General features: G+C 47.5%; 1 protein-coding gene across 1 annotated transcript in view; it reads left to right on the forward strand.

Moving 5' to 3' along the window:
• Window positions 1-8,888, forward strand: part of LOC144141080 (uncharacterized) — a 29,477-nt gene extending 20,589 nt beyond the window's left edge. The window contains exons 4-6 of the mRNA XM_077672601.1: window positions 1,557-1,868; window positions 3,411-3,704; window positions 8,488-8,888. Coding sequence (XP_077528727.1) covers window positions 1,557-1,868; window positions 3,411-3,704; window positions 8,488-8,639 — 758 coding nt within the window. The 3' untranslated portion in view covers window positions 8,640-8,888. The remainder of the gene's footprint in view (window positions 1-1,556; window positions 1,869-3,410; window positions 3,705-8,487) is intronic.
• Window positions 8,889-23,522: the final 14,634 nt, after the last annotated feature.

Consider the following 23,522-nt stretch of genomic DNA (forward strand, 5'->3'; position numbering starts at 1 on the left):
GTATTAAACCGCGCATTACATCAGCTGGCAGAATGGCACACCGCTTACGTTCCCTAGAATCGCGGTTCTGCTAGGGAGGTCTGCACCTGTTGTAGCCACGAGCCGTAACATTCAGCTGCCACGCGGCAATCGCGCAGCTTTTACGTTTCAGATGCATACTTTCCTTAAATTTGTGAAGCGGGCATATTGCCCCTCAAAGCTCCCGACTCCTGCCCAATACCCCAAATGCTTATGTGCCATGGCGAAAATAAAATGGCAGCACTTCCACTCCGTGGATGATAGCGAGGCTGCGGAGTACGGGGGCTCGAAATGACATACAAGTTTCACCCCGAAGGACATCCGATTTGCGCCCCGACCGTCATTCGATTTGAGCCGTGAGTTGCACCTTGATTATTTCCTAAATGAAACTGCAACTCACGGCTCAAATCGAATTTCGCTCGATTTTCGCATGATGGTGGTGTGCGCACGGATGGACGCGGACGGACATTTGGAGGTGTCTAAGGTACTCCGCACCGTTACAGGCAAGGGAGTGAGCCGTTTGACTCTCGGTTGCTAACTTTTCTTTAAGCTCCATTCGCAAACGCTTCCAGTTAAAACATGGCTGCGCGAAAAAGGAATGTCGATCCTTTGGTCAGACAATTGCCGCTTGTGGAACAAACCAGAAACTATTGACCATTTTTTGCGCTGTGCCGTGACGCGGTGTTTTTCTGGGACTTTTTGCAACGGACACTAAAGAATGACATTGACATCACCCCCTACACCATTCGCTTCTTGCCATTTGAGGATGTTAATCGGGGGCCATATGACGTTTTTGTTCTACTAGGATTGTTCAGCTTGTAAAAATGCCGCATGACTGATCGGCATGCTGAACCTCCTAGGCCGACCAAGGGCATATTTTCGGGAACAGGCGGCGTTGGTACGGAGCGTTTATGCAGCGCAGAGTGATGCACCTGAGTCGCTGCATCTTTTGGATGCGTGCGTTTGCTTGCCTGAGTTTTGAAATGGTGCCCACCTCTGTTAACTGACGTCCTTACCCATTGCTGTCTGTTTGTGTTTATATTGTGTGTTGTCTTGTCTGAGTTTTTTTCCCTTAAATGTATATGCATTAAAGAAAAAAAAACTCACGGTCGTAGCCCAATGGGTAAGACGACTGACACTAACTCTGTCCGGACACAGGCTCGAATTCTGCCGGTGCCTGTGTTATTTTTTGCGATTGTAAATGCTATGCGCACGGACGGGGACGTACATTGTGCGGTCATAAGGTACTCTACACCTAATAACAATGACAACTTTCATTCTGTGCGAGCAACCGTTCGAAGATACAGTTGCTCGAGCACTGGGTTGCTACTATGCATACCCGGGTTCGAATCCAATCGCACCACGCACGTTTTTTTGTTTACATTTTTATACAACCACAACAACATTTTTTTGCGAAATGGTACCCTTGAGCCTTTCGGCTTCAAGAAAAACCGTGAATTTTTTTTTTCAGATGTAATATTGGTTAGTTTGTAGCTGTTCAGTCAAAGCTTCAACTTGTGCTTGTCTTCGTTTTTCAGACCCAGACTCGCCTGCCGGCATTACTATGATCGTCAAATCGCCATCCTTGACAAGACTGCAGTGGGAAGCGCCAGAAGCTGTGTCCGGAATTTTAGGCGCCTATAAAATAAGGGTGTGTGACTACTTCACCACGTGCGCTGAAGGCGAAGGTGTGAGTGGTTGCATGGAGTTCGAGACAACGAAGACCTGGGTAGAATTCGAGAGTGCCGTGGACACAAAGTACTGCGTCATAGTCACAGCTACGGCCCAATGTGGGAACGAAGTTCTCATGAGCTCCCCAGCGACTGCTGATGTCAGGACGCCTTCTTTCGGTAAGCCGCTCGAGAAAAAAAACTGCTGTCGCCGAACTACCGACCCCGGGTTAGCCGCCAGGGAACGGGGCCGTTGGACACACCATCGAACCTCTTAATTCCAAAGAATGATAAATGTACAGTGATGATGACAGCTATGTGGCATGTTCCACGAGTCGCATTTTCCGCTATAATTCACCGCGTACTCTCGGCAACAAGAAATATGCGGAAAAAATCCTAAAATCCGACGAAAGGCCTTTGGCGAAAACTGCACCCTATGCAGTTCTTGGTAAACATACAACGTTGAAGGGAGTTGCTGTTTCTCCAGCTGCAATAATTTTGTTTGGACAGCCTGAGTGCTTCATTAGACACTCAACAATGTTGTACAAAACATAAATGTATTTGGACAAATGTTTTACGGCCTGTTCACGCAGCTTTATCTCACTGCAATATTAATACCAAATTCTGTAGTTTCTCTTATTTACCGCAGTCGGCTGAATGATCTTGGACGTGAGATACAGCTCCTCCAAAATAATTTTCGCCTTCCACTCCCACGTGACTAACACACGACGTGAAAATAGTGCTGCTCTTAGTTCAGCGTGGAAATGCACATACAGGCATTAGAACACCTGCCAAGTAGCAGAATACGTCTATAATTATAAAATAACCAGCATTTAGCCCATCACAAACTTGAAAAAACGTTCGAAGTAATAGGCCGCCCTGTATTTATGCTATAACTGGGGGCTGACAGATATCTTATGTTTGCTACTGAAGGCTCCGTGCTATACGGTGCTTTAAACAGGACGTGTGAAATGGGCTGAACGGTTCGCATAGGTGACACTGTGCAAGCTTTTACATATTTCCCACAGCTCGTGATACCCGTTCAATGTTATTTTGCACGTAGGAAACGCTTTTCACTGATGTGTGAAAGGTCACATGACGCATTTTTTGTCGAAGAATAATAGCTTAAGATGTAAAAGTGCACAGTGTTCCCCGAATGATCCAGCTTGGTTCACCTAAAAAGGGTACAGTATGTTCGGATTCTGGACACTGCATTGGTTATAACAACATTGATGATTTATCAGAAGTATACCAAAGCTAACAACTATGATTGGTTAGAAAAAAATCAGCCGCAACGAAGGTGGAAATGCAGCTTAGCAACGATAACCCTTGCGCAGAACATTCACCGTCTTTAATAACCTCCCTGCAAACCGTAAGATGAAATCGCGAGAAAAAGCTGGGTGGGCTGAGATTGTTGGGCAGATTGGCCGAAGTTAATTTCAAATTTCTAGGTGGACGAGAAGAGACGAATAAAAGAAAAAGATTAACGCATAGTGCGTTGCTTCCGTAGGGCGATGCACCTTTCTATCGGAGAGTGCGCCTTTTAAAGGTCGCTTACGCACCTGAGGAATTGGGGACACCTGTGGGTCCCTAATTCCCCGGTTACAAAGGTTGCAAAGGATGACTGAAAAGAAACCACGAGCATAAGTTGTGATAACGTAAGCAAGTTCTGTTCGCTCTACATTTTCGTTTTTTTATTTTTTTTTTTTTTGCTATGCACAGCCCCCGGGGACTTTGAAGTTCAGGCGAGGCCTACCGGTCCTACGTCGGTTAATGTCAGGGTTTTCGTGCCGCAAGTGAAGAACGGTGCCCTCGACAAGTGCTACGGGATGGTGAGAGGACCAGGTGGAGAGGAGCACGACTTCACCTGCAATCACCACGGAGACTACGCGGCGACGATCACGCTCATGGGATTGAGCCCAGGAACGCCTTACACGTGCACCGTTACGTTTGTCAACGTGCACGGAGGCAGAGAAGTGTCAACCGAAAAGATAGTTGTCTTCACCACACCGGAAGGTGAGTATAGAGGGCTAAATTTATTTGCTAAGGGGGCTTTGCGCTTTGAAGTCATTGTCTGTCAGTGCTGTTTTAGCCAATATATTATGGCACAAGGGACGGTTATTGACAAGGAATTTGGCTTTTTTGAAAGTGATGAGAGTCTTTTAAACAGTCTTCAAAGCGTGTTGTGCAGGTCAGGTGAACTGACAAAGCTTTAATTGGCACTGATAACACCCAGGAACTGTCTGTAAATGCCAATAGAAGCACATCTAGACGCCTAAAAGCAGAAGGTTGAGTACCTTCTACCTAATAACATTTAGCTGTTTACGTAACGACTGTGAACAGCGATAAGTAGTCGAATAGCCGCAACACAGTGGTGGTGTCACCCTAAAATTAAATAGAAATGAGCCAAATATCGCTACCTATCTAAAAATGCGGGTATAGGAAGCGCCATAGTTGTTTCTTCTCTACGGGGAAACCGTGCAGGCAAAGATTAATAGGTTAGTGTCGCACGCAAAACATTTATTCGACATGCGACACAGACAATACTATAATTGTTGCTTCCGACGAAACGCGCAATTTAGAATCTTGACCTTGACGTAAAAACAGGCTGTGTCTGCTAATTGCGTTTTCACATTTTTCCTGTTTTTACTTCAGATGTACCAAAATATCTTGTTTTTTTTTTAGATTTGACACCCGTGGCAATTTAAAAAGTCACATTCCGCAGTTACACGATAGCTACTTTGCAAAACTAGTCAATGTGTTATTTTTTCTTGCTGCCACTTCTTGGCTGTCCTCATAAAAACAGGAAGTTCACGTACGATAAGCATTTCAGACAGGTTTGGTCGGGCGGCACAAAATGACACTTATTAGGAGTCAGTGACGCAGAGCAAGCTTTTCTAATGTGAAATGTTTTCCTTCGAGACTTCCATTGGTGTTAAATCATTAGTACGATAAAAAAAGAAATTGGGGTGATCACGTTTTGCGACACTGTGTTTCCTACTGGATCAGAAATAATCACTGGGGATACCCAACGTGGCAAACAATTTTTGAAGCCGTATCTTGAACGACTACCGACACGAAATTTTTGTGTTTCGTTTTTTGAGCCAATGTAGATGCCTACGAGCCCAGTAATCATGGGGTGACCCAATTTATTGTCTCACGCAGAATAAATAATTACTTACAGCTCCGTTTGTTCGTGCCAGTTTCGGCTTCGCTGAAGCGAACACCAAGGCAGCCGCCATGACAGGGAGGTGCATTTGACGTCACTGTTCTTGTCGCACCACAAACGATGCCGGTCTGCGTGCGCGCGCATGCGCCAGAAGGGCCCGGCCGGCCGTAGTCCCACGTGACGTCAGTCCGAAAAACTGTGACGCCATGCACAAGGCGGAAAAGCGCGCGCCAACAGCACTGCGGCCGCCTCGATACGTCACTGGAGCCGTGGTGTCGGCCATTTGGGTCGAAGCGCAGATGGGGTCATGAGCTTGCTCGGTGGCGCAGATGAGCTTTCTCGTGTGCGCAAGGATTAAAACTAATTTAAAATACGTTCTACGGAACGATTACAGTTTAAACTTTCGAGAGGTATTTGAGCTTTCAAATTTCGTGTCAGTAGTCCTTTAAGCTCTCTCTCGAACAGTACACAGTTTTAAGCTCTGGTTTCCGAAAAAATGTATTTTAATCCTTTCTGTCAACCTTGTCGCCCTAGATCTGCGAGTTTGTTCTCGCAGCATCAGTAATGTACACAAATATGCAGGCGAAGCCCGTTTCGTAATTTTATAACTAATATGTGTGTTCTGAAACTCACTCGTAACAAGACTGAGGCCACTTTTTTAGCCTGGATACCGGCCTTGAGCGAGTCGGTACTGAAATTAGGGAGATTAATAGAATTTATTTAGAAAAGCCGTGGAAACAAGTTACTAGTTCTAAACTTCTGTAACACAGAAAGGGTGATATTTTCTGCCAAATCTCTATTAAAATTATATAAGTGAAAATCTCTGAAGTCCGAAGTTGTCCTCGATACCTTGTGCTCAGAATCGTCAACATTTGAAGCTGTTTATGCTCATTCGTGCGCCAAACGCATACATTTCGGCATATTGACCGCCGTAAGTTAAATTAGCCGAGAACTCCGCGCGTGTATTTTAGCGGCGCTGAGGAGCTTCGTCACAAACTGCAGGCCTCATTGCTTAATAAAAGCACGGGACACCTTTTAAATACAGAGCATTTCAGTAACTCACGATGTCACCCGCGTTGACGTCTGTAGGCCGCACCGCACCCCTCCCTACTATATAAAAAAAAAAAGAAATACTATCCGGCGCCAGGTTTCGACCCCTCGACCCTGCGGGCGGAACGCAATGTACATGGCGCCCTAACCACTGCGCCACAAAGGCGACACGGAATTGGACGCTACGTACGCGCCTTGTATCGTTGACTCATTCAAATTACTGCTGACGAGCGCTCTCTCGTCAGCAGTTGCCACAAGTGCAACAACATTAACGTAACGCAAACTACTTAAAGGGACACTGAAGTGATATGTAAACATTGCGGGATTACTAGCGCAAATTGTAGTCCGGAGTCCCCAGGCCATGTTTCGACCACTCTAGGCGCGTTTACGCGATTTTATTTAGTAGAAAAACTAATTCGAAAACGCTGTCCTCCTCTCTTTACGCTCGCCCATTTTCTGTGGCGTTTTCGTGTGACGTCAGGAGGGGATGAGCTGGCAATTGGCTGCGCCACGGCTGCGCTACTGCACGGCTCCCCGGCCGACAGAGTCAGTCGGCCCAGCGTTTCGTCCGCCGGCCGCCGGCGGGTCGTCGCAATCAAGGTGGTTAAAAAAAAATTGCTTGGTCGCAATTCGTTCGCTTAGTTGAAACGAAGCCAGGACACGTTTGTGAATGGAAGAATGTGCCTTTCTTTACTTGGTTTGTTTGTACACTGTATCTAGCTCCAAGTCAAGGTCGCTTCACACAAGCGCTGCACATGCGACGCTTCGCTGACTGGTACGCCAGTAGGAAAATATAAGGCCTCTTGAAGGCGGGAGAAGAGTCAGCGAAGTCAATATAGGTACTAAGCAAATAAAATCAACTGATATTTTTACCGTACAGCGTAAAACTAGGGCGCGGGAAGCACTTTTTTGCGCTGGGCGAACAAGCACAGCGGTCAGCAGCACGACTACGCATCTGCGAACGCTTTTCCGTCTACGAAATGCAATTGCTAGACGTGAGCTACTGTGGAAACTCGGGCGACGCTTACTGCACGATCGCAGTACAACAAATAGTCACCTAAGCGGCTTGAAATGCCAAAACTAAATAAAAGTGTAAACCGGTTGTACAATATATACCCTATATTAGCAAGGCATTCGCGTCCCGCTCCGTGGCCTAGCGGTCTGGGGCGCTAGGATTTCACCGCGAGTGTTTTGCGAGTCACGAGTTCGAATCCCCGCGGGTACGTGCATTTTTTTTTGTAAGTTAACTTTTTTGTTTTCCGCCGATGTTTTCTATATTGAGTTCACCTTTTTTGGGGCCGCAACGTTCATGGCTACACGAACTAGTTCACAAAACGCGCGCAGGCTGGCACTGGCGCGCTAGCGAGTTCTCGTTGGCGTGCTGTTGCCATAAGCACCGACTGCTTGCAGGCAGTGGGCACAGGCCAGAATGAACAGACCCTTGGCCTGGTGCGAACACGCTTTTTACGATACAGGCATGAGGGAGTCAAGCTCCAAATATGGGGGAAAAGCGCATGACATTTGAACGTCTGCGGGTACGCGGAGGGCGTTCATGCACTGCGTAGGTCTCGGCTAGTGAATGCTACGACTACAAGCCGTCCTGGGAGGCTTATCTTGTGCATTTTACAGCCGACAACATGGCAGAAGCGCGGTACGATGATTACTGAGATATTGAGAATCCCCATCCAACAAAGCCATTGGTTATGTTTTACAGAACCGAAACCGAAACTTGTGTGATTGATAACCTTGGGCATCGTCCAATCACGGCGCCCCTCCTCCCAACGTCACAGCCTTAGTTGGTGCGGCCGCCGCAAACCGCGCATGGTAGTTTTTCTTCTTTCGCGCTTTGTAAAATAATTACCGATTTGTCAACCGGATAAACGATGAAAAGTGTGCTAATTTGAGCCAGTCTACGCAGTGCAAGCAAAAACGGGAGTTTGACAAATTCACTTCAGTGTCCCTTTAACGTCGTGCGCCCCCGGAAATGCTCTGCATTTGATCGTGCCCCTCGCGAGGGGGATGTTTCAATACGTCTTCCTACTGGCCAGTACACTCGTCGCCATCTGTCGGATGTTGTGCGAACCCTTTGCGGCTGATGGCGCGCGATTTGAAACGACATTTGCATATGATCAAACTGAAAGGCTCTCCAAGAAAAACAAATACCAGGGCCAGAGTTTCTGCAGTGGATGTAGTATTTTGTTAAAATCATGAGCAATTTTAGCAGTAATTGATTCCTCGACGGGCGCTACTGGTGTCGTCTTGAGGAGGTACTATATGGAGTCATTCTTGCGCAATTGTTATAAAATAGCCACACTCTCTCAACTTAACATAACTAAACCTACATGAAAGGGGCGTTTTAGTAAGTGGCTACATAAGAGGACTGTTGCCTTTAAGGACTTTCACTGAGTGGCACTACTGAAGTAGCAACTTCATACATTAAAGAAGCTAGGCACGCAGCTATACGACGGCCCATGTTATGTGGCACTAATTATTGTTTCCAGTGCATTCACTTCATCTTCCGGCACTGGTAACTGCCGCAACACACGCCGGTTACACTTCCTTTTTTGGACTTTCACGCAGATCCTGTCGAGCGCGACCGGTACCCCGACACTTGGGAGCAGCCTTCGAAGTGGCGTCCGTCACCCGACGCAGCAAATAGTGTCCGACCGCCTGAGACACTGTTCACTCTGGGAGCCATGTTGTTGATATTCGTCATGGGGCGGTTTCGGTAGCGGACGTCCGCTGCAAGGAAAGGCAATGCCAGATATACAGGCGGAACGTTTGTAAACAAAATTGGCTCGAGCGAGCAACGCTGCGCACGCCAGATGCGCATCTGATTAGGGAAGAAGCGTTGGCTGCAAATGGCAGTGTTGCAATCAAGACGATTTATTTTCTTATTTTTAATACTTATTAACTAAGAGCGAATGTCGCACTGTAAAAATGCGGAAAATAAAAGTTGTTGTCGAGTGTTTTTTATCACACTGCCGTTGTGCGTTGGTTATAATTTGAACGGTTTTGTTTTGCCGTATGGTTTGGGATGTATAGCAAATTCTTCATGTGCCCACAGGCAGTGTCTGCAAAAGTTCTCAAATTTCGGGCCTAAAATCGATTGAGTAACATGGTGCTTGTAAAAGCAATATGAGACGTAACGAAAAACATTCAACGTCTCCGTCTCCGAGGTGAGGACGCCAAAACCTCTAAGGGCAGATTACATGAGACACTCATTAACTGCTGCTTTTCCGTGCGCGTACTTCTGTTTCCTAGTCAGCACGGTCGCCCGTTATCCGAGTTCGCAATCTGGGTTATATCACAGCAGAAACCTACGTAAAGCACACAAACCACCCTTACAGAAATAAACAACGGCAAATCTAGTTTACAAAATTTAGTACCTAACAACCCAATTATTAAAAAAAATGTCCACATATGCTTACTGGTGTCTCCTCAGCCATCCGTTTGCTGACATACATAGAGAGGTGAAAGCAACGTAAAGCTGACAAAACTACCCAAATTTAAAATAAAAAACATGTACCAAAGCTCACGTAATACGGAAATAACAAACATATTCAACAAAAGAAGTGGGAAACCATAGAAGATACAAAACTACAAGAACGTAAAAAAACGGTAGCTGAAACTGACATAAAGGGAACAAAACTACTCTGAATGCCATTTATATTTAACAAAAGGGTCATAAATACATTCAACGGGCTTAGAAAATAATATTTGTGAGGCATAAACAACAGCGAAAGAAATGGTTCTCGGGAATTGAACCCAACTAGACCAGTTTTTAATACACAGCCGGAACCACTTCCTTATTTCCAATTTTCGAAATAAACCAAGACATTATAATCATTGACATAAATAAAAATACCGCAGATTAGTGGTGCAACGGGACGCTCTTTCATACGGCAGGGGGCTGCTCCCACGCACCGCTACAGTCGCGAAATCGCCGCTTTCTTCTTACGACCTTTGGGAGAGAGCTCTGACCAGCTCCGACTTAAATGATCAGCGCCTGCTGTTGATGTGGGCTGTTGCGCCGCGAGAGTACAAGGGGTCTTGGGCTGAGGACTCCTCCCCATTGATTTACGCAATACACACGTTTCCTCTCTCTCTCCCGACCGCCAAATATGAATTTTGTTTAGTGCTTGGTTGACTGTGCACGCCGGGCGCTTATCAGAAATTGTTCCAATTCAGCGTGTCAAGAACGTGTTTAAGCATTGGCGAGTGCGTTGTAGACGTTGAAGTTGTGTCATTTGGCGTCAGTGCGTTTTCATGCGGTATTTAGATGGCTCCCGTGGGAAAATATTGTCGTATTGGCTGCTCCTATCGGCTCAGACAAGAGTGAACTTCAGTTCGTACCGAAAACCCCGCTACTGTGACACCATTGGTTAACGATGGCCCGGTGACTTGATGTCTGCTTGGTGCTAAGTTCTTGTCGCTGCTAGCCGGCCATCGAACTACACTGCGACGGTACGCCATTGACAAAGTCGACAGCATGGAAGGGAGTGGTTTCGGTCGCTACGCCGCGTCCAGGAACGGGCTGGGTGGTTTGATTAAAGGGACTGTGCAACACATTCGATAAGCGCTTTCACTCTGTCCTTCGCGTCTGAAACTACTGCGAAAGCTATAGTTATCGCCATCACGGAGCGGAACTGCGTGATTTGCTCGTCGCACCAGATACGCCTTACATTTCTGCTTTGTTTTTGTGGGTTTCTTTTTAAAGCTGCTTTAGAAAAGCGTTCTTTGCTACAACTGAAGGAACACCAGCCAAAACGGCTACATGACCTTAGTGACGTCATTCAAGCCGTCGAAGAACGTAAAGACTTGGAAAGAGAGAAAAATCTTTTCAGCGAGTTTACAAGTTGTTTGATGGGCATACAGCAGTAATTATTGGATGAGGCACTTTGTGACCCCCTAATCTAAGTACTGGGTCTGTTGCGTGACTACGTTGTGCAAGCATTTAAGATTTCCAAAATAGTTGAAAAAAGTGTTTCAGGGACCCTTTAACATTAGAACTCGGAGAAAACTCGGGAATGGCTTTGCACGGCCTAGCTGAACTTGTGAAGCTTGTGGCGGCCGCTGCTGCGACATGGTTTATTGTTAGTGGTCGCCGTAGCAGGCATATTTCTACCCCGACGGGTCTTTTAAAAGGGGAGATGAATGTCGAACGCCTATTTATCTCGGAATATACCGTGCATTGGCTGTGCAGTCATCTGGCGACGGACCCCGCTTCCGACACCTCCGAGGCGGCTTTCGTTCCATGACCGTCGAGGAGCAAGTGTAGTGTGCGCTGTGGTTTAACGTGACGACCAGCTTCCGTAGAATCGTTGGTAGCGACCGCACCATCGACCAGCACCAGTCGACAGTCAGCCGGTGCGCGTGCAATATTATCACTGATAACGGTTTGCCTTACCCCGCTTTTTATGGTTTGGTTGTTCGCCGGACATGGATTCCCCAGGTTCTACCGCGTCTATCCATTTGCAGCCGGAGCATGCGCTTCATTTATCGCCTGCTGGCAAAACAGTTTAGAAGGAGGAGTTGCATGACCACGCGTTTCGTTTATGCTCAGTGTCACCGACAGTTTCGCTTATACGTATATACTTACATGGTGTTTCGGGGAAGACTTTGAGTAATTTTTAAAAATAAACTATCGAAGGTAAAATTGCTTTTCTTGCTCAAAGTGGTCAGGGGTAATGGCGGAGCAATAACACGCGCTCCAAATGCTAATAGTGGCAACAATTTACTAGTGCTTGTTAAGTTACTTTTTAATTGTTCTAGTTAGGCGTCTGATCGTAATGTGGAAGTTTTAAAGGATCATAAGTCACCCGATATCCGGCGTTAGATTTGCGAGAATGTGATTCCGCGCAGAACTATGGGCTGAGCACCTCAGTCACCCGGACGGGCGCATCTGGAGCTCCGCGCCATGAAAGTGTCGCACCTTTCCGTTGGAGACAAGAAGCCATGTCCGGGCGCGTGGGAGGCCGTACGTACCCTCTAGCCTAGGTGTAATAAAGTGGGGCGCGTAAATGTGACGTGTATGTATAGCTCTGACGGACTTCTACCTGGGTGCACGGTTTTGCCGCGCTTAGCAGCCGCTGAGCTCTAGCTGCGCGCGTCCGGAGCACTGAAGTAATCAGCCTATATGTCTGTGGGCAACTACATTCTCGCAAATCTAACGCTGGATGTCGCGTTGAGTGATGATCCTCTACAATTTCGGCGTGGCAATCACATGCCTAACTGCAATTATTAGAAATGCAATGAGCAGCGGTGGTAATTGTTGCCTTAATCAGCAATTTGGACTTGCCTTATTGCACGTCCCGCAACTCCTGAACACTTCGCCTAAGAAAAACAGTTTTACCCCTGAAAATCAATTTTTTAATGTGAGTGAAAGTCTTCCCTGAAACACGTTGGCTACAATCAACAGCGTGTAACGTTCGTCGCAGACAATCTTTACTCATTTCAACGGGCTTTCTTCATTTGTATAGCAGGACGTAGAGCATGGAAAGCGAGTAAACAGGAGGGTTGAGAATTTAAGTAACCGCGTGACGCCACAGGAAAGGTAAGCGGTACTGGGAAAGGTGCGTACATAAGAGGGGAGTAAGGGAATGGACTAAAAAAAAATTCGGGGAAGCTTGCGCTCGCGCGACAGCCTTGAATGGCAAAGATGTACATTAGCATTGACGGGCACATAGTTAAGTTTCATTGTTTATTCCATAGTGCTAGTCGTCCTCGTTGTTGTATGCGTCGAAGAAGTCGTCGTCTTTGTGAGCGGTGGGAGCAAAGTGACCGCGAAGAGCTCTTCTACGATACTGAGGACGCTGACACGAAGACTGGCTCTTATCGGTTGTATTCACTGGTGTGGCGTTCATGCCGGCAACCACGTGTGTCGCCTTATCAACGGGGACGCCCAGCCACAATCATGGTCGCCCACGCTTCACGCCGTCCCACCAAGATCAAGAGAATTACCTACATTGTAGGTAAACATGTGTTTATTACTTTCACTAAAACCGATGACCAAAGGTGTTCCTCTCCGCGGCGGAATGCGCCCTCAGCTCCCGCTTCCCAGTACCCGTCGGTCGGCCACACCACATTGCAGCGAACTCCGATGTGTTTGGAACCGCCGGAGACTTCGCTCCACGTCACAGCAAGCTCGCCTCTACGCTTTACCTGTTCCCTTCCCGGGTTCTCGTCTCCCGAACGCAGCATGACACCAGTCAGCACTGTTCGAGGCGTGTTGTGTGCGACGGGATCAACCACAGTGGAGCTACTCTTCCTCGCCTTTGTAATCTTTACTTTTCTCTATTCTACCATAGCATCACTTCAAAATGTTGCTGCCGTTATTTATATCTGTTGATATCACGGCCGAGGCGACGCATGCGAAATGCTGGAGGGAGATGAAGCACCACCAAATAGTAGAAGCACAATTAATAATATATCTGTTTGAAGCCACCGCCGACCCTCTGGTTGGAACACGCACGCTGATGTTCTTTTTGTGCGACATGCCGGCGCAAAGCGAAGGGCAGGCGCAGTGGCCACTGTCATGGCGTTTTTCAGTGGTGCCATGAGCATAAATCGCCCGCTAATCTTTTCAGTGAATACCACCAATACGAACGAACCGAAGGGTGCACGCTATGACGCGGCTTATTGTTTGAGCAGGCGTTGCGAAGATTACGGCGAAACCCTCCTCTCGAGTCCTGCGGCCGCCGATATCACGTGTCTGTCGTTGTATAGCGCGTTTGGCGAAAGCTGCGGGAAAGCATTCTTCTCGGGCAGTTTTCCGGTACACCGAACTTACGGTCCGTAGCAACAGCTCCGCTGCTAAAAACACCGCCTGTATAGAGTTTCGTCGTACAAGAACGGTGAAGAGCAAAAGGAAACAAGGCAAACAAATATGTGTCGTTGTTGCTATTCCTTCCTTCGTATACCACATGCCCACTTGAGGTTGACCCGCAATTGGGACCTTTCAGGAGCTAATTTTCCCGGTTCGCAAAATATGGGACACTATGAATTTGGACAGTAAAAGTTGCACAATAGTGCGCGCCACGTGACACCTGAGCGTTATGGCACGGGAGTAGCACAGGTGTACACCAGCCTCGCAGAACCCCGAATCTAGAGAGGCTGTGGCGTGTGCCAGTCTTGGTGATTTAATTGACGCAGTAATACGAACAAATGAATCAGAAGAAACTGACGCAAACACGGTATAGCAGAAAAGAGCCCAATCGAAGTAATCCGCGCCAAAATACAAAAAAAATCCCGCCATCTCCACGAAGTGAATGATGATGAGAGGGGCGAAGCTAAAATGCTTATCGGTGAAACCGTGAAACATTCGCCCACACATCATATAAAGACTCGACACGTCAAGCTATCCACCGCTCCGTTGACAAGCCCGTCGACGACGTCGATGTTTGTGGTGATTGTGTAGGGCTTGTTTGGGACGATGAGAATCTCCATGGGTAAGTTGGCGAATTCTGTGTGTGACATTTTAGCCAACTTGGCCGTCGCCTTCTGCAGAGCGTCTAGTGTCGCGTACCCCCGGTACGTTTCTTCAGCTCGCAGGCGACGAACGACACCCTCTTCTTCTTCCTCTTGAACGTTTTGACCTCTTCGGCCAATCTTTGGTTGGCCAATCCCTAGGGGTATCCTGCCACAGTCATCATCGTTCCGCCGTGTATGGCAGCAACGAGGGACAGGACAGAACCCGAGCAAGAGTCTTGAGCTCGCAGGCGACGAACGACAACCTCTTCTTCTTCCTCTCCTCATTGTTGGGTAGCAACGAACGCGTTGAACGTTTTGATCTCTTCGGCCAATCTTTGGTTGGCCAATCCCTAGGGGGATCCTGCCACAATCATCATCAATGTGCCGTGTACAATGGGCCGTGTACGGCCGGGACAGGGCCCGAGAAAGAGGAGCTTCGCCCCTAAAACGAAAGCGAGAGAAAAGACGCAAGTACAATGTATAAGTAAAGATCTTTATACTTGTCGCCAGGCTTTCGCCTCCAGAGCACGTAAGCAGACTAAGTGGCCGGAGGAAATTTTGTATGCTTTCTGAAAGCGGGCGGAGGGTTGGCGTAACGTAATTCCGAGCAGCAATTATTTGAAATGTGGCGCAGTTTCATCACCCCCAGTTTTTTTCGCGAGGCGGCCATATTCACGTTATTGCATTGTCGGGAACCGATCGCAAGAACTGCTTCTTACTCAGAAAATGTTCAAAAAAAAAAAAAACAGACGTGAATGCCAAAAATATAAATTAAACAAACTTTCTAGTGAAAGGGAGATTAGTAAAATAAAAACGCAATAAAATAACGTAGTTGGACTTCCTTGCCTACCAGTACAACAGAGGGGCGGGAGAAGGCACTGAAAAATGCCGCCACGCCCAAGCTGCGCCTTCTTGAAGCACGCTGCGCCGGACCGGTTACGTCACCTCGATAATCAGCAAATAAGCATGAATGTCATTTTCCCGCGAACCAGTATGTCTGTTTTCATTCCGGTGAAGCGGATTTACTCGGCGCCTTTTGGGTGCTCCACCTCGCCACCGCCGACTCGGATTTCCCAACTGTTATTCCCCTCTCCACCACCGATGCCTCTTTCACAAGTTTCCCAATCTGCTGATGTTTGCGCTATAGCACCGTTTAGCTGGCATTGGGACGGACGCGCATCGTTCGCTCGGAGGAGTAATGATAGCGATTCAAGGAGCATGGTCACGCACAGTAGCGCGAATGGACGCAAAAATAACACATAGCCTCTACCCAGAACATGCAGCGCGAATAATTTGATTTAAAATTCGATATTATCGATCGCCATTTCGGCGCAAGTTTCCAAGTGTGCGATACACTTTGGTTCGATGACGACCTAATCAAATAGGAAACGCTAAAGATTCGGGCGGAAAGGAGGCGACGCCTCGGGTTCTCGTCAGACGATTCCCGCAAAGGAGTTGCACCGTTGAATAGTTCATGGTGTGCTGAACGTGCTAACCATGGGCGGCCATGAGTCGGTCGCTCTGGAGGAACAGAGATCATTCGATGAACAAGGACGCGAACGCCGAAGGGAGCATCAACGTCGCCGCAGAGAATCACGAACTGACCAGGAACGGGAAGCTGAGGCAAAGCGCTTCAGGTTTAACAGTCAACGCGACGCGCATCGAAGCAACACCGACGACGCCGCGAAAATGCGCCGTTGCCACACCGTCAGTCTGGACGATGCATTCAAAGGTGCCCTTTCAAAATTCCAACGCAATTTTCTCGATCCTGATTTCGGCGTCAGTTGCGAAGTGTGCGGTATATTCTGGTTCGACAACAACATCCGCCAAATCGGTAACGTTAAAGATTCGGACGGGAAGGAGGCCGCGCTTCGGGTGCTGGCCGCAAACTTCCCGCAAAGGGCTTTCAATTTTAAAAAGGTCATGATGTGTTGAACGTGTAAGGAGGCCCTACTAAAGAGTGTCATGCCCGAGTAGGCGACCACCTTCGGCTACATATAGTTGCCGCACCCGTCTCACCTCCCTTTATTGAATGCGATCCTTCGCGTGATCGCACCCTTTTTGGCGTTTATGTGCATAAGGCGTCTCTCTCACGGCCGTGGTCAGTACGGCATCCGAGGACAGATAGTGAACGTTCCCATCGATGTTTAATGAACCCTGCAGTCCCTCTCTCGCCACATATTAGGTGACAGCGCGGTGGAGGTTCACATGAAGAGCCGACTCCTACACAAGCCGACTGACAAGTCCGGAGTGGTCAAGTCTGGAGTGAATAGGTTGGGAATGGGAAGAAAAGGGAAGGGGCGCGCACACGCATCTATAAGTTTCGTGCCTTACTGATGACATGTCTGTTGTGCTGGCGGGAGGTTCCAACGAGGACGTGAAACAGCCCAATGCGAACTCCACGGGGTCCTCAGTGGTCGAGCTGATTGCGTTGGTGTTTTACACAAACGTAAGATACATAAGACGCTCGAAGTAAGCAGACCGCGCCACGTTTGTCCTCTAGAAGAATGCTTCTCCTTTCAATTTGCAATCAGCTACCTGGCTTGGAGGTATGCTCAATAGCAAGTTACAAACAAACGTGTTTTGTTTTGTGCACTCCGTTTACTGCGTCTAGCTTCGCATGTCATCCTTCCTCACAGACTGGAAGGGCATGAATTTTTTAAAAGTATTTTAACTCCACCAAGAAAGATAACCTTAAGCTTATTATTATTACCACAGCTCGGCTTTGACCGAGCTTCGCTCAAACTCGGTCCTTCTGGAATGGCACCCCAGGACACTATTTAAGACCGCTTTTGTCAACTTCTATCAATTTGCGGCCGGGTAATGACCCGCAAACATGGAGAATTTCTTTTTACAATGTCTATGGAGCTCATGCTAGTCTGTAAGCAATGCATGCAGGGAGCTCTTAGTTGGTGGTTTCGGAGACAACTGTAGCGGTTGTTTTGTTGTATATTCGTGTGGTTTAGACAGCGTCACGCACCGAAAGGTCGCAGGTAACCAGTTAACGCACATGGATGCCCGGGAGTATCTGTCACATCTCCCCATTGTTTCTTTAGACCCACCCCACAAGACACAAATATACCTCCAACTGGTTTTCCACCAGCGGGTTTCCTCACAGCCCTAAAGTGCTTGCATACAAAAGCAGCAGTTATTGCTAAAAGATCTATTCAAACTGCTGGTTCAAGAGCCAGCTTGGCTGTAGGTTCCAGCTGAAAATCGACACAGATCGTCAAAAAATCCACCCTGTTCGGTTCTAGACAAACAGCGCCTAACTCCATTCCCATTTGATTCGTCCATATTTTCTCACCATTCTATTCCCATTTCATTGGAATGATGGAAGGAATCGTGATGGAATGAATCGTGAGCCATTCAAATTCCTGAGAGGTTACTCCGCAAGACGGCTGAGTACGTCCTGCCTTGGACCTTCACAAAGAGAAAGGGCCCCGTGCGCGGGAAAGGGAGCAGGCTGTCAAATACATCCTTGTATATTTTTCTACGCGCTGTATTACTAAGGCAGTTGATCAGAAAGCGGGTGAAGGGAGACGAGCCGACATGACCACCTCCTCCAAGTAACGGAATTCCATGATTTTAGATTTTCGGAAGTGCTTTAGTCGATCGCACCTGGCAAACGGTGCTCAAAAATTAGTTGCTGGCATTCCGCAGGGAAGGAATTTAGCAATTGGTGGCCAACAAAAGTGTCAGTCCAAGACCGTCGTCCTTGACACGGGGAAAAGGTCACCTTTACTTCACCGTTCCCAAGTAGACGACCAAATAAACACAGCAAACGAAAGTGCATCCACAAACGGAACCACTACAGGAGGAACAGGCCGATAAATTCAGTATCACAGGCTCGTGGATGCATTTTCAAACGTGCCCCAAGACGGCGCCGTGTGTCACTTGGCTGTGCTTATCCATGAAACGCACAAAGGTTGCATTGTAACAATTACCGCTGCAGTTTTCCGTTTTATTTTGCTTGGGAATGCGCTGTTGCTAACGTTCATTCTGTAGGAAACATGCTGCAATGGTATTCAGTGCCATTCAATATTTTTATTTTTGAAATTTTGACCAAGGTTTAAAGACGTCCTGATTGCTCTTGATATGGACGCCGTGATTGTCTTTCACGGGAGCTCTCTGCGCGGCATGCTTGCACAGATTGCTGAATTATTTTCTCCACGCCATAATAACGTAAAACATTACTACGTTATCTCTCCAAGATCCAGAGGCAGCAATATGCAAACTCAAAAAAGTGCGGGCATAGAAGTGCGGTGTCTGAGAAAGTAAGCGTGCGATAGAAAGTTCCAAGGAAAGATCAGGTGGGTGACATTTTGAGAAAAAAGGCATAACGAAAAAGGTTTTGGGTAAAAACTGTGGAGAGGAAATGCGTTGGAAGTAAGTGCTGAGGATTGGTTAACTTGTGACATCTGACATCATGTAGGAATGAACCCATTTGAGGCAGTTTCGCTTTCTTTTAGTACTGATTTATTAACTGCGCAGTAGATATTAAGCAATTCGACGGTGAGTGACGAAGGCGTGAACGCCCTTTGGTCGGATTGAATGAGAAAATATAGTTTTATGTACACATCACAATTGGCTTAGTTTCGACACGCATTCGAAGTAAAGCCGGTTCTGAAACTTTCTACGCATAGGAACAGTTACAGTGTTTTTTACTGAAGCGCCGAAGCGAAGCTGCAGATTTGAAATAATATAATCACCTATATCCTAGTGAACGGAGACAACACTCATTGAAATACCAAAGCATGCGCTCCCACAATGCACCCACCTACACGTAAGACAGGCCCAAGCGCACGTCTTGCTTTCTACAAATCGATTAATCAAACTGCGCGAGAAAGCAGAAGACGCCCATTATGTGAATGTGACAATTCAGCACCTACCGAGCACCTGATCTGGCAATGTCATCGTTATCGCGACTTAAGGGAAACAGATTTTAAAGAGTTCATTCCTCGCTACCCGGAATCGATCGACGCTACTGTTAAAAAGATAGGAGAATCTCCGAAACTGTTAAAATAAACTATTTGTTCGAATGCCTCCACTGCTCAAAGCAAATAAAAATTTGCCTCCCTGCCCAATGTGAACGCGTCGGACTTGAATTGCAAACCACCGTACGTCTCTCCTTCGGTGCTAGCAACCCATAGGCAAAGCAGGGAAAGAAATGTACGCCTTCCTTCGTGAATTTATCACGGACACCGGAAGAGTCATGGGCTGATCCGTAGAACTATCTGTCTTCTCCGTCCCCAACGGAGCGTAAGTTTTTTTTCAATGAGTATTTTCCAATTCAAAAGTACGTATTTTTATCTGATTAGGCAACTGTGAAGCCCTTCCCAAGCCCCTTCTGTGGGTATGCGCCATTATCCTAAAGAAGAAGAAAAAGAAGAACAGGAAGAAGTAAAGACGAAAAACCTGTGTAGAGATTGCCATATCACACCGCAAATGGTAAGGAATCATGCAATGCAGTGCAAAGCACACAGGGTGCGTAATCTATAACAGTTTCCATTTTGTCGATAACGTGATAACAGGACATTACGTCCATTTAGTTATTTTTTGCGAAGCCGAGCTTTGCCTGTTTTCATGAACACCCACTTTGTATATACCTACCTAAGCGAATCTCTGTTCTGCTGTGTGCACCATCTTCCCGAAGAACAGGAAGAAGAAGAAGCAAACGCAAGCGCATCTACCACATCCTCATCAGGCACAAATCTTCTTGGCCAATCCCCCGCGTGGGTATGTGCCATGGTGGGAGGCAACCAACCAACCAACCAACCAACAGAACCACCGCAGGCGGAACAGGCCGAAATATTCTGTATCATAAGCACGTGGCTGCATTTTAAAACGTGCCCGTAGATGGCGGCGTGTGTAAATTGGCTGTGCTCACTATGAAATGCCTTTTACGCAACCCGGTCGATGCCGCCAGCTACTGCCTTGGCCGGCCGTTACAGGGGCCGGCGTCGTGACCCCGTTAAAGAGCGACGACACCATTCCTGGTACCAGCGGCAGGCACTCTTTAACCCATATGCAGGCCGATGGTCGTCACTTTTCCGAAGGATGGTGAGTGTTTGCGGGTAGTCCTCGTAGCAGGAATCGCCGGAATTATCAGTGGTGCCTTTGTACATGTACGGGGCGAAAATAACCAATCAACAGTGACAGCTGCATAGAATGTCGTCTCAACGCCCAATTGCTAGGTTTCATGTTTTGTTTAGGCGTTCCTTCAGAACACACGAGCGACTCTGTGTAAAAAAGAGGAAATAACGTTCCTCGTTACGTCGCCATCTCACAAAGTTGTTACGATTTCTTTTGAAGGACCTCATAGCTCAAATCAAGAGAAGGAAGAGGTCTTTTGGTGGGAATGTAATGAGAGGCACTGACTATCGCTGGACCATCAGGGTAACAAATTGGCTAGCAAGAGACGTACTGCCTGATGCACGGATGAAATCAGAGTCAGACGCAAAGGATGGATTAAGGCAACAGTAAGCAACGTGGAGGAGGTCTCCGTCCTGTACTGCATCCAAGCAAGGTTATGATGATAATTATGGAGAAAGTGGTCGCTTGCGTTGGGGGAATTTGATCCTCTTAGCAAGTTTGCCTTTGGGCAGCAAAAACTCACAAGCGGCGCAAAAGGTACACTCCTGTATGAATGTGGCAACTGTTGCGCAGGTTTGAAGCCTCTATGTCCGACTGGGATGTGGTCCTGACACCCAGCCTGTTCCAGCTTGGCATTGACCTTCTGCAAGAGCTTAACCGGTCTTCGACCGGCGAGGGCAACTTGCTGCTCTTCCCATTATGCCGTGTCCAGCGCCTTGGAAGAGCTGCTCGCTGGCTCCAGTGGGGAGACAGCCTAGCAGATCGCCTCCGTGCTGCACGTTGAATCACACACGGAAAGGAACTGTCGGCCTGCTTTGCTGGAAATGCCATCGACATACGACAGCCTTCTGCAGCCCTGTCACCCATATCCTTCTCCGCTCTCCGCTGCCACACCTGACACAGTTTTCCTCTTCAGGCTCCTCTCGCGAGGAATGAAGATGACCGGCATCTTACAGCAGCGGTAGCCCGGACTGCCGTGTTAGATACTGGTGAGTCCGGACTAACTTAGCCCTGTCTTTTATAGTTTCTTCTAACCTTCTTTTTCTCTTTACACTCACCTCTATCCTTTCACTTCCCCTCTACTACCCATCTCCTGCTCTGGGTTGTATGCAGGCGAGCTCCCCGCTGAGCTCAATAATACGTCCGTGCGCGTACTTTCCTTTTCCGTTTCCTCACACCGCAAAGAACAACGAATTTTGTTCAATGCGATTTAATTTCTCCGCCTTCGCGCTGCTCGTGCGGCATTTGTTGCGGCAGCACTCATCCTTTTTGTTTTTTTTGTGTGTCTTGTATTGGAGCAGCAGGATCGCGCGTGAGCTCTGTTCTGTTCTTCTATGCCGCGCGAGCTAGTGCCTATCTGCGCCATTTTAGCGCGTCATTTATCCGCTTACCATCGCGAAAGCGGGTCTAGGCCCATTTTTTACAATTCCGCACGTCATAGGCAAACTCGTCAGAGGTATACTGGTCAGGAATGTCAACTTGTCATCGGGAACTCTGTACGACAAACTTTAGTGTTACCTGAATATTCGTCACATGGAAAACTCCCATTCAGAGCTTGTTTTGGAACGCTAAAGCAATATTTTCGCATGCGTAAGTGAGCGATTCTGCATCAAAGTTTTTGATGAAGGAAGTTAGGTGTATATGCGATCACACAGCGTAATTATATTTAGATAATAATTCCACTCACATTTGTATGCATGAGGTGCAGAAAAAGTAAACAAATAATCGTACAAATGACGCAAGAAAGAGGTTGTGCCATAAATTAACAATGCTGTTGGTTGCACTTAATCCATCAGCTCAGAAGGGGATGTTCCGAAGAATGTCGGCTGGGGCACCGCTAAAGGCCACAAGGGGTCACGTGATCTGAATGTATCCCATTCTGGCTAGGCCCTTTCCTGCCACACGAGTTGCTTACAAGGTCGGGGAGAAAAGAAATACGAGCGAATAAACGCACTCTCGGTGGACCTATTTTCTGTGAGGAAATTTCCGTGGCGAAATTGCCCTGATATCTGCCCCGCTTCCAAACACAAATGCACGACGCGCTGACTTTTCGCCCTCCCACCCCTCCTCCGCAATCAAAAACTCTTCAGCTGCGTTTGAAGGGTTCAAATTCGTGTGCAGGCCACACCATCGCCTGTTGACGCAGACCTTCACCCCACTCCTCTAAACAGTTGTAAAAAGAGTACCATTGCCACACGAATCCCTCAACGTTGTCGGGCTGTCCTTTTAGACAGCCTTTTCTGCAGGCGTCTGGCATCGTATACTTTGCACAGGATGCCAATCAATTCCGTTGTTCAATTTATTGTTTATCGTTCAAACCAGCTAGGTACTCAACCTCAACGTCCCCGCATGGTCGGAGCTTCAAGCAAGTGCAGGAAGTGCTGACCTCTCCACCTCTTCGAAACAACAGCTGCAACGAGTTTACCATTTTAGAAACCAGCCTAAGAACCACTTTCAACGCCAATTTGAGGCCGGCACTGCAATGCTCTTGTTCACACGGTCGCAATGCAAAAAAATTCACCCAACGGAAAGGCACCATCCCCGAGAATTCCAATCTCGAGATGGCATCGAACGAAAAGTTAGGTGGGACGAGTTGGCCTATCAGGGGTTCTCCGGTGACGAGTGCGCTTGTTCCCCATGAAAACAAACCCAACGTGCATCCTCAAGAGAAAAAAACGCGGGAGCTTCGAGTAATGTACGCATAGTCTGCCTCATACGACTAAGGTGTTCTTTGCGCTTGCATATGGGGACATGTATCACTTACCACAGCAGTTTTGGTAGATTGAAACGGTTCTGCCTGTACACGCTTCTCATTCGAGAATAGTTTCAACTTTTATCCCGGAGGCTGCAATTAAGAGCAAACAGACGGACAGACAGAGATGCAGACGCACCAGAACTTTCGGCTCACTTTTGCCCAGAGAGAATATCGTCTTTGAAAACATGGCTCCTGTGAGGTTGCTTCGCAGCAAATGTCGTGCAAAGATTAAATTGTTGGACCCTAAATCCCCCGTAAAACCCTGTCTTCTCTCCCCGTCCCATTCCCCATT

The sequence above is a fragment of the Haemaphysalis longicornis genome, unplaced genomic scaffold, assembly GCF_048455015.1.
Source record: "Haemaphysalis longicornis isolate Haplotype H1 unplaced genomic scaffold, Haemaphysalis longicornis Haplotype H1 scaffold_6, whole genome shotgun sequence".
Taxonomy (NCBI): Eukaryota; Metazoa; Arthropoda; class Arachnida; order Ixodida; family Ixodidae; genus Haemaphysalis; species Haemaphysalis longicornis.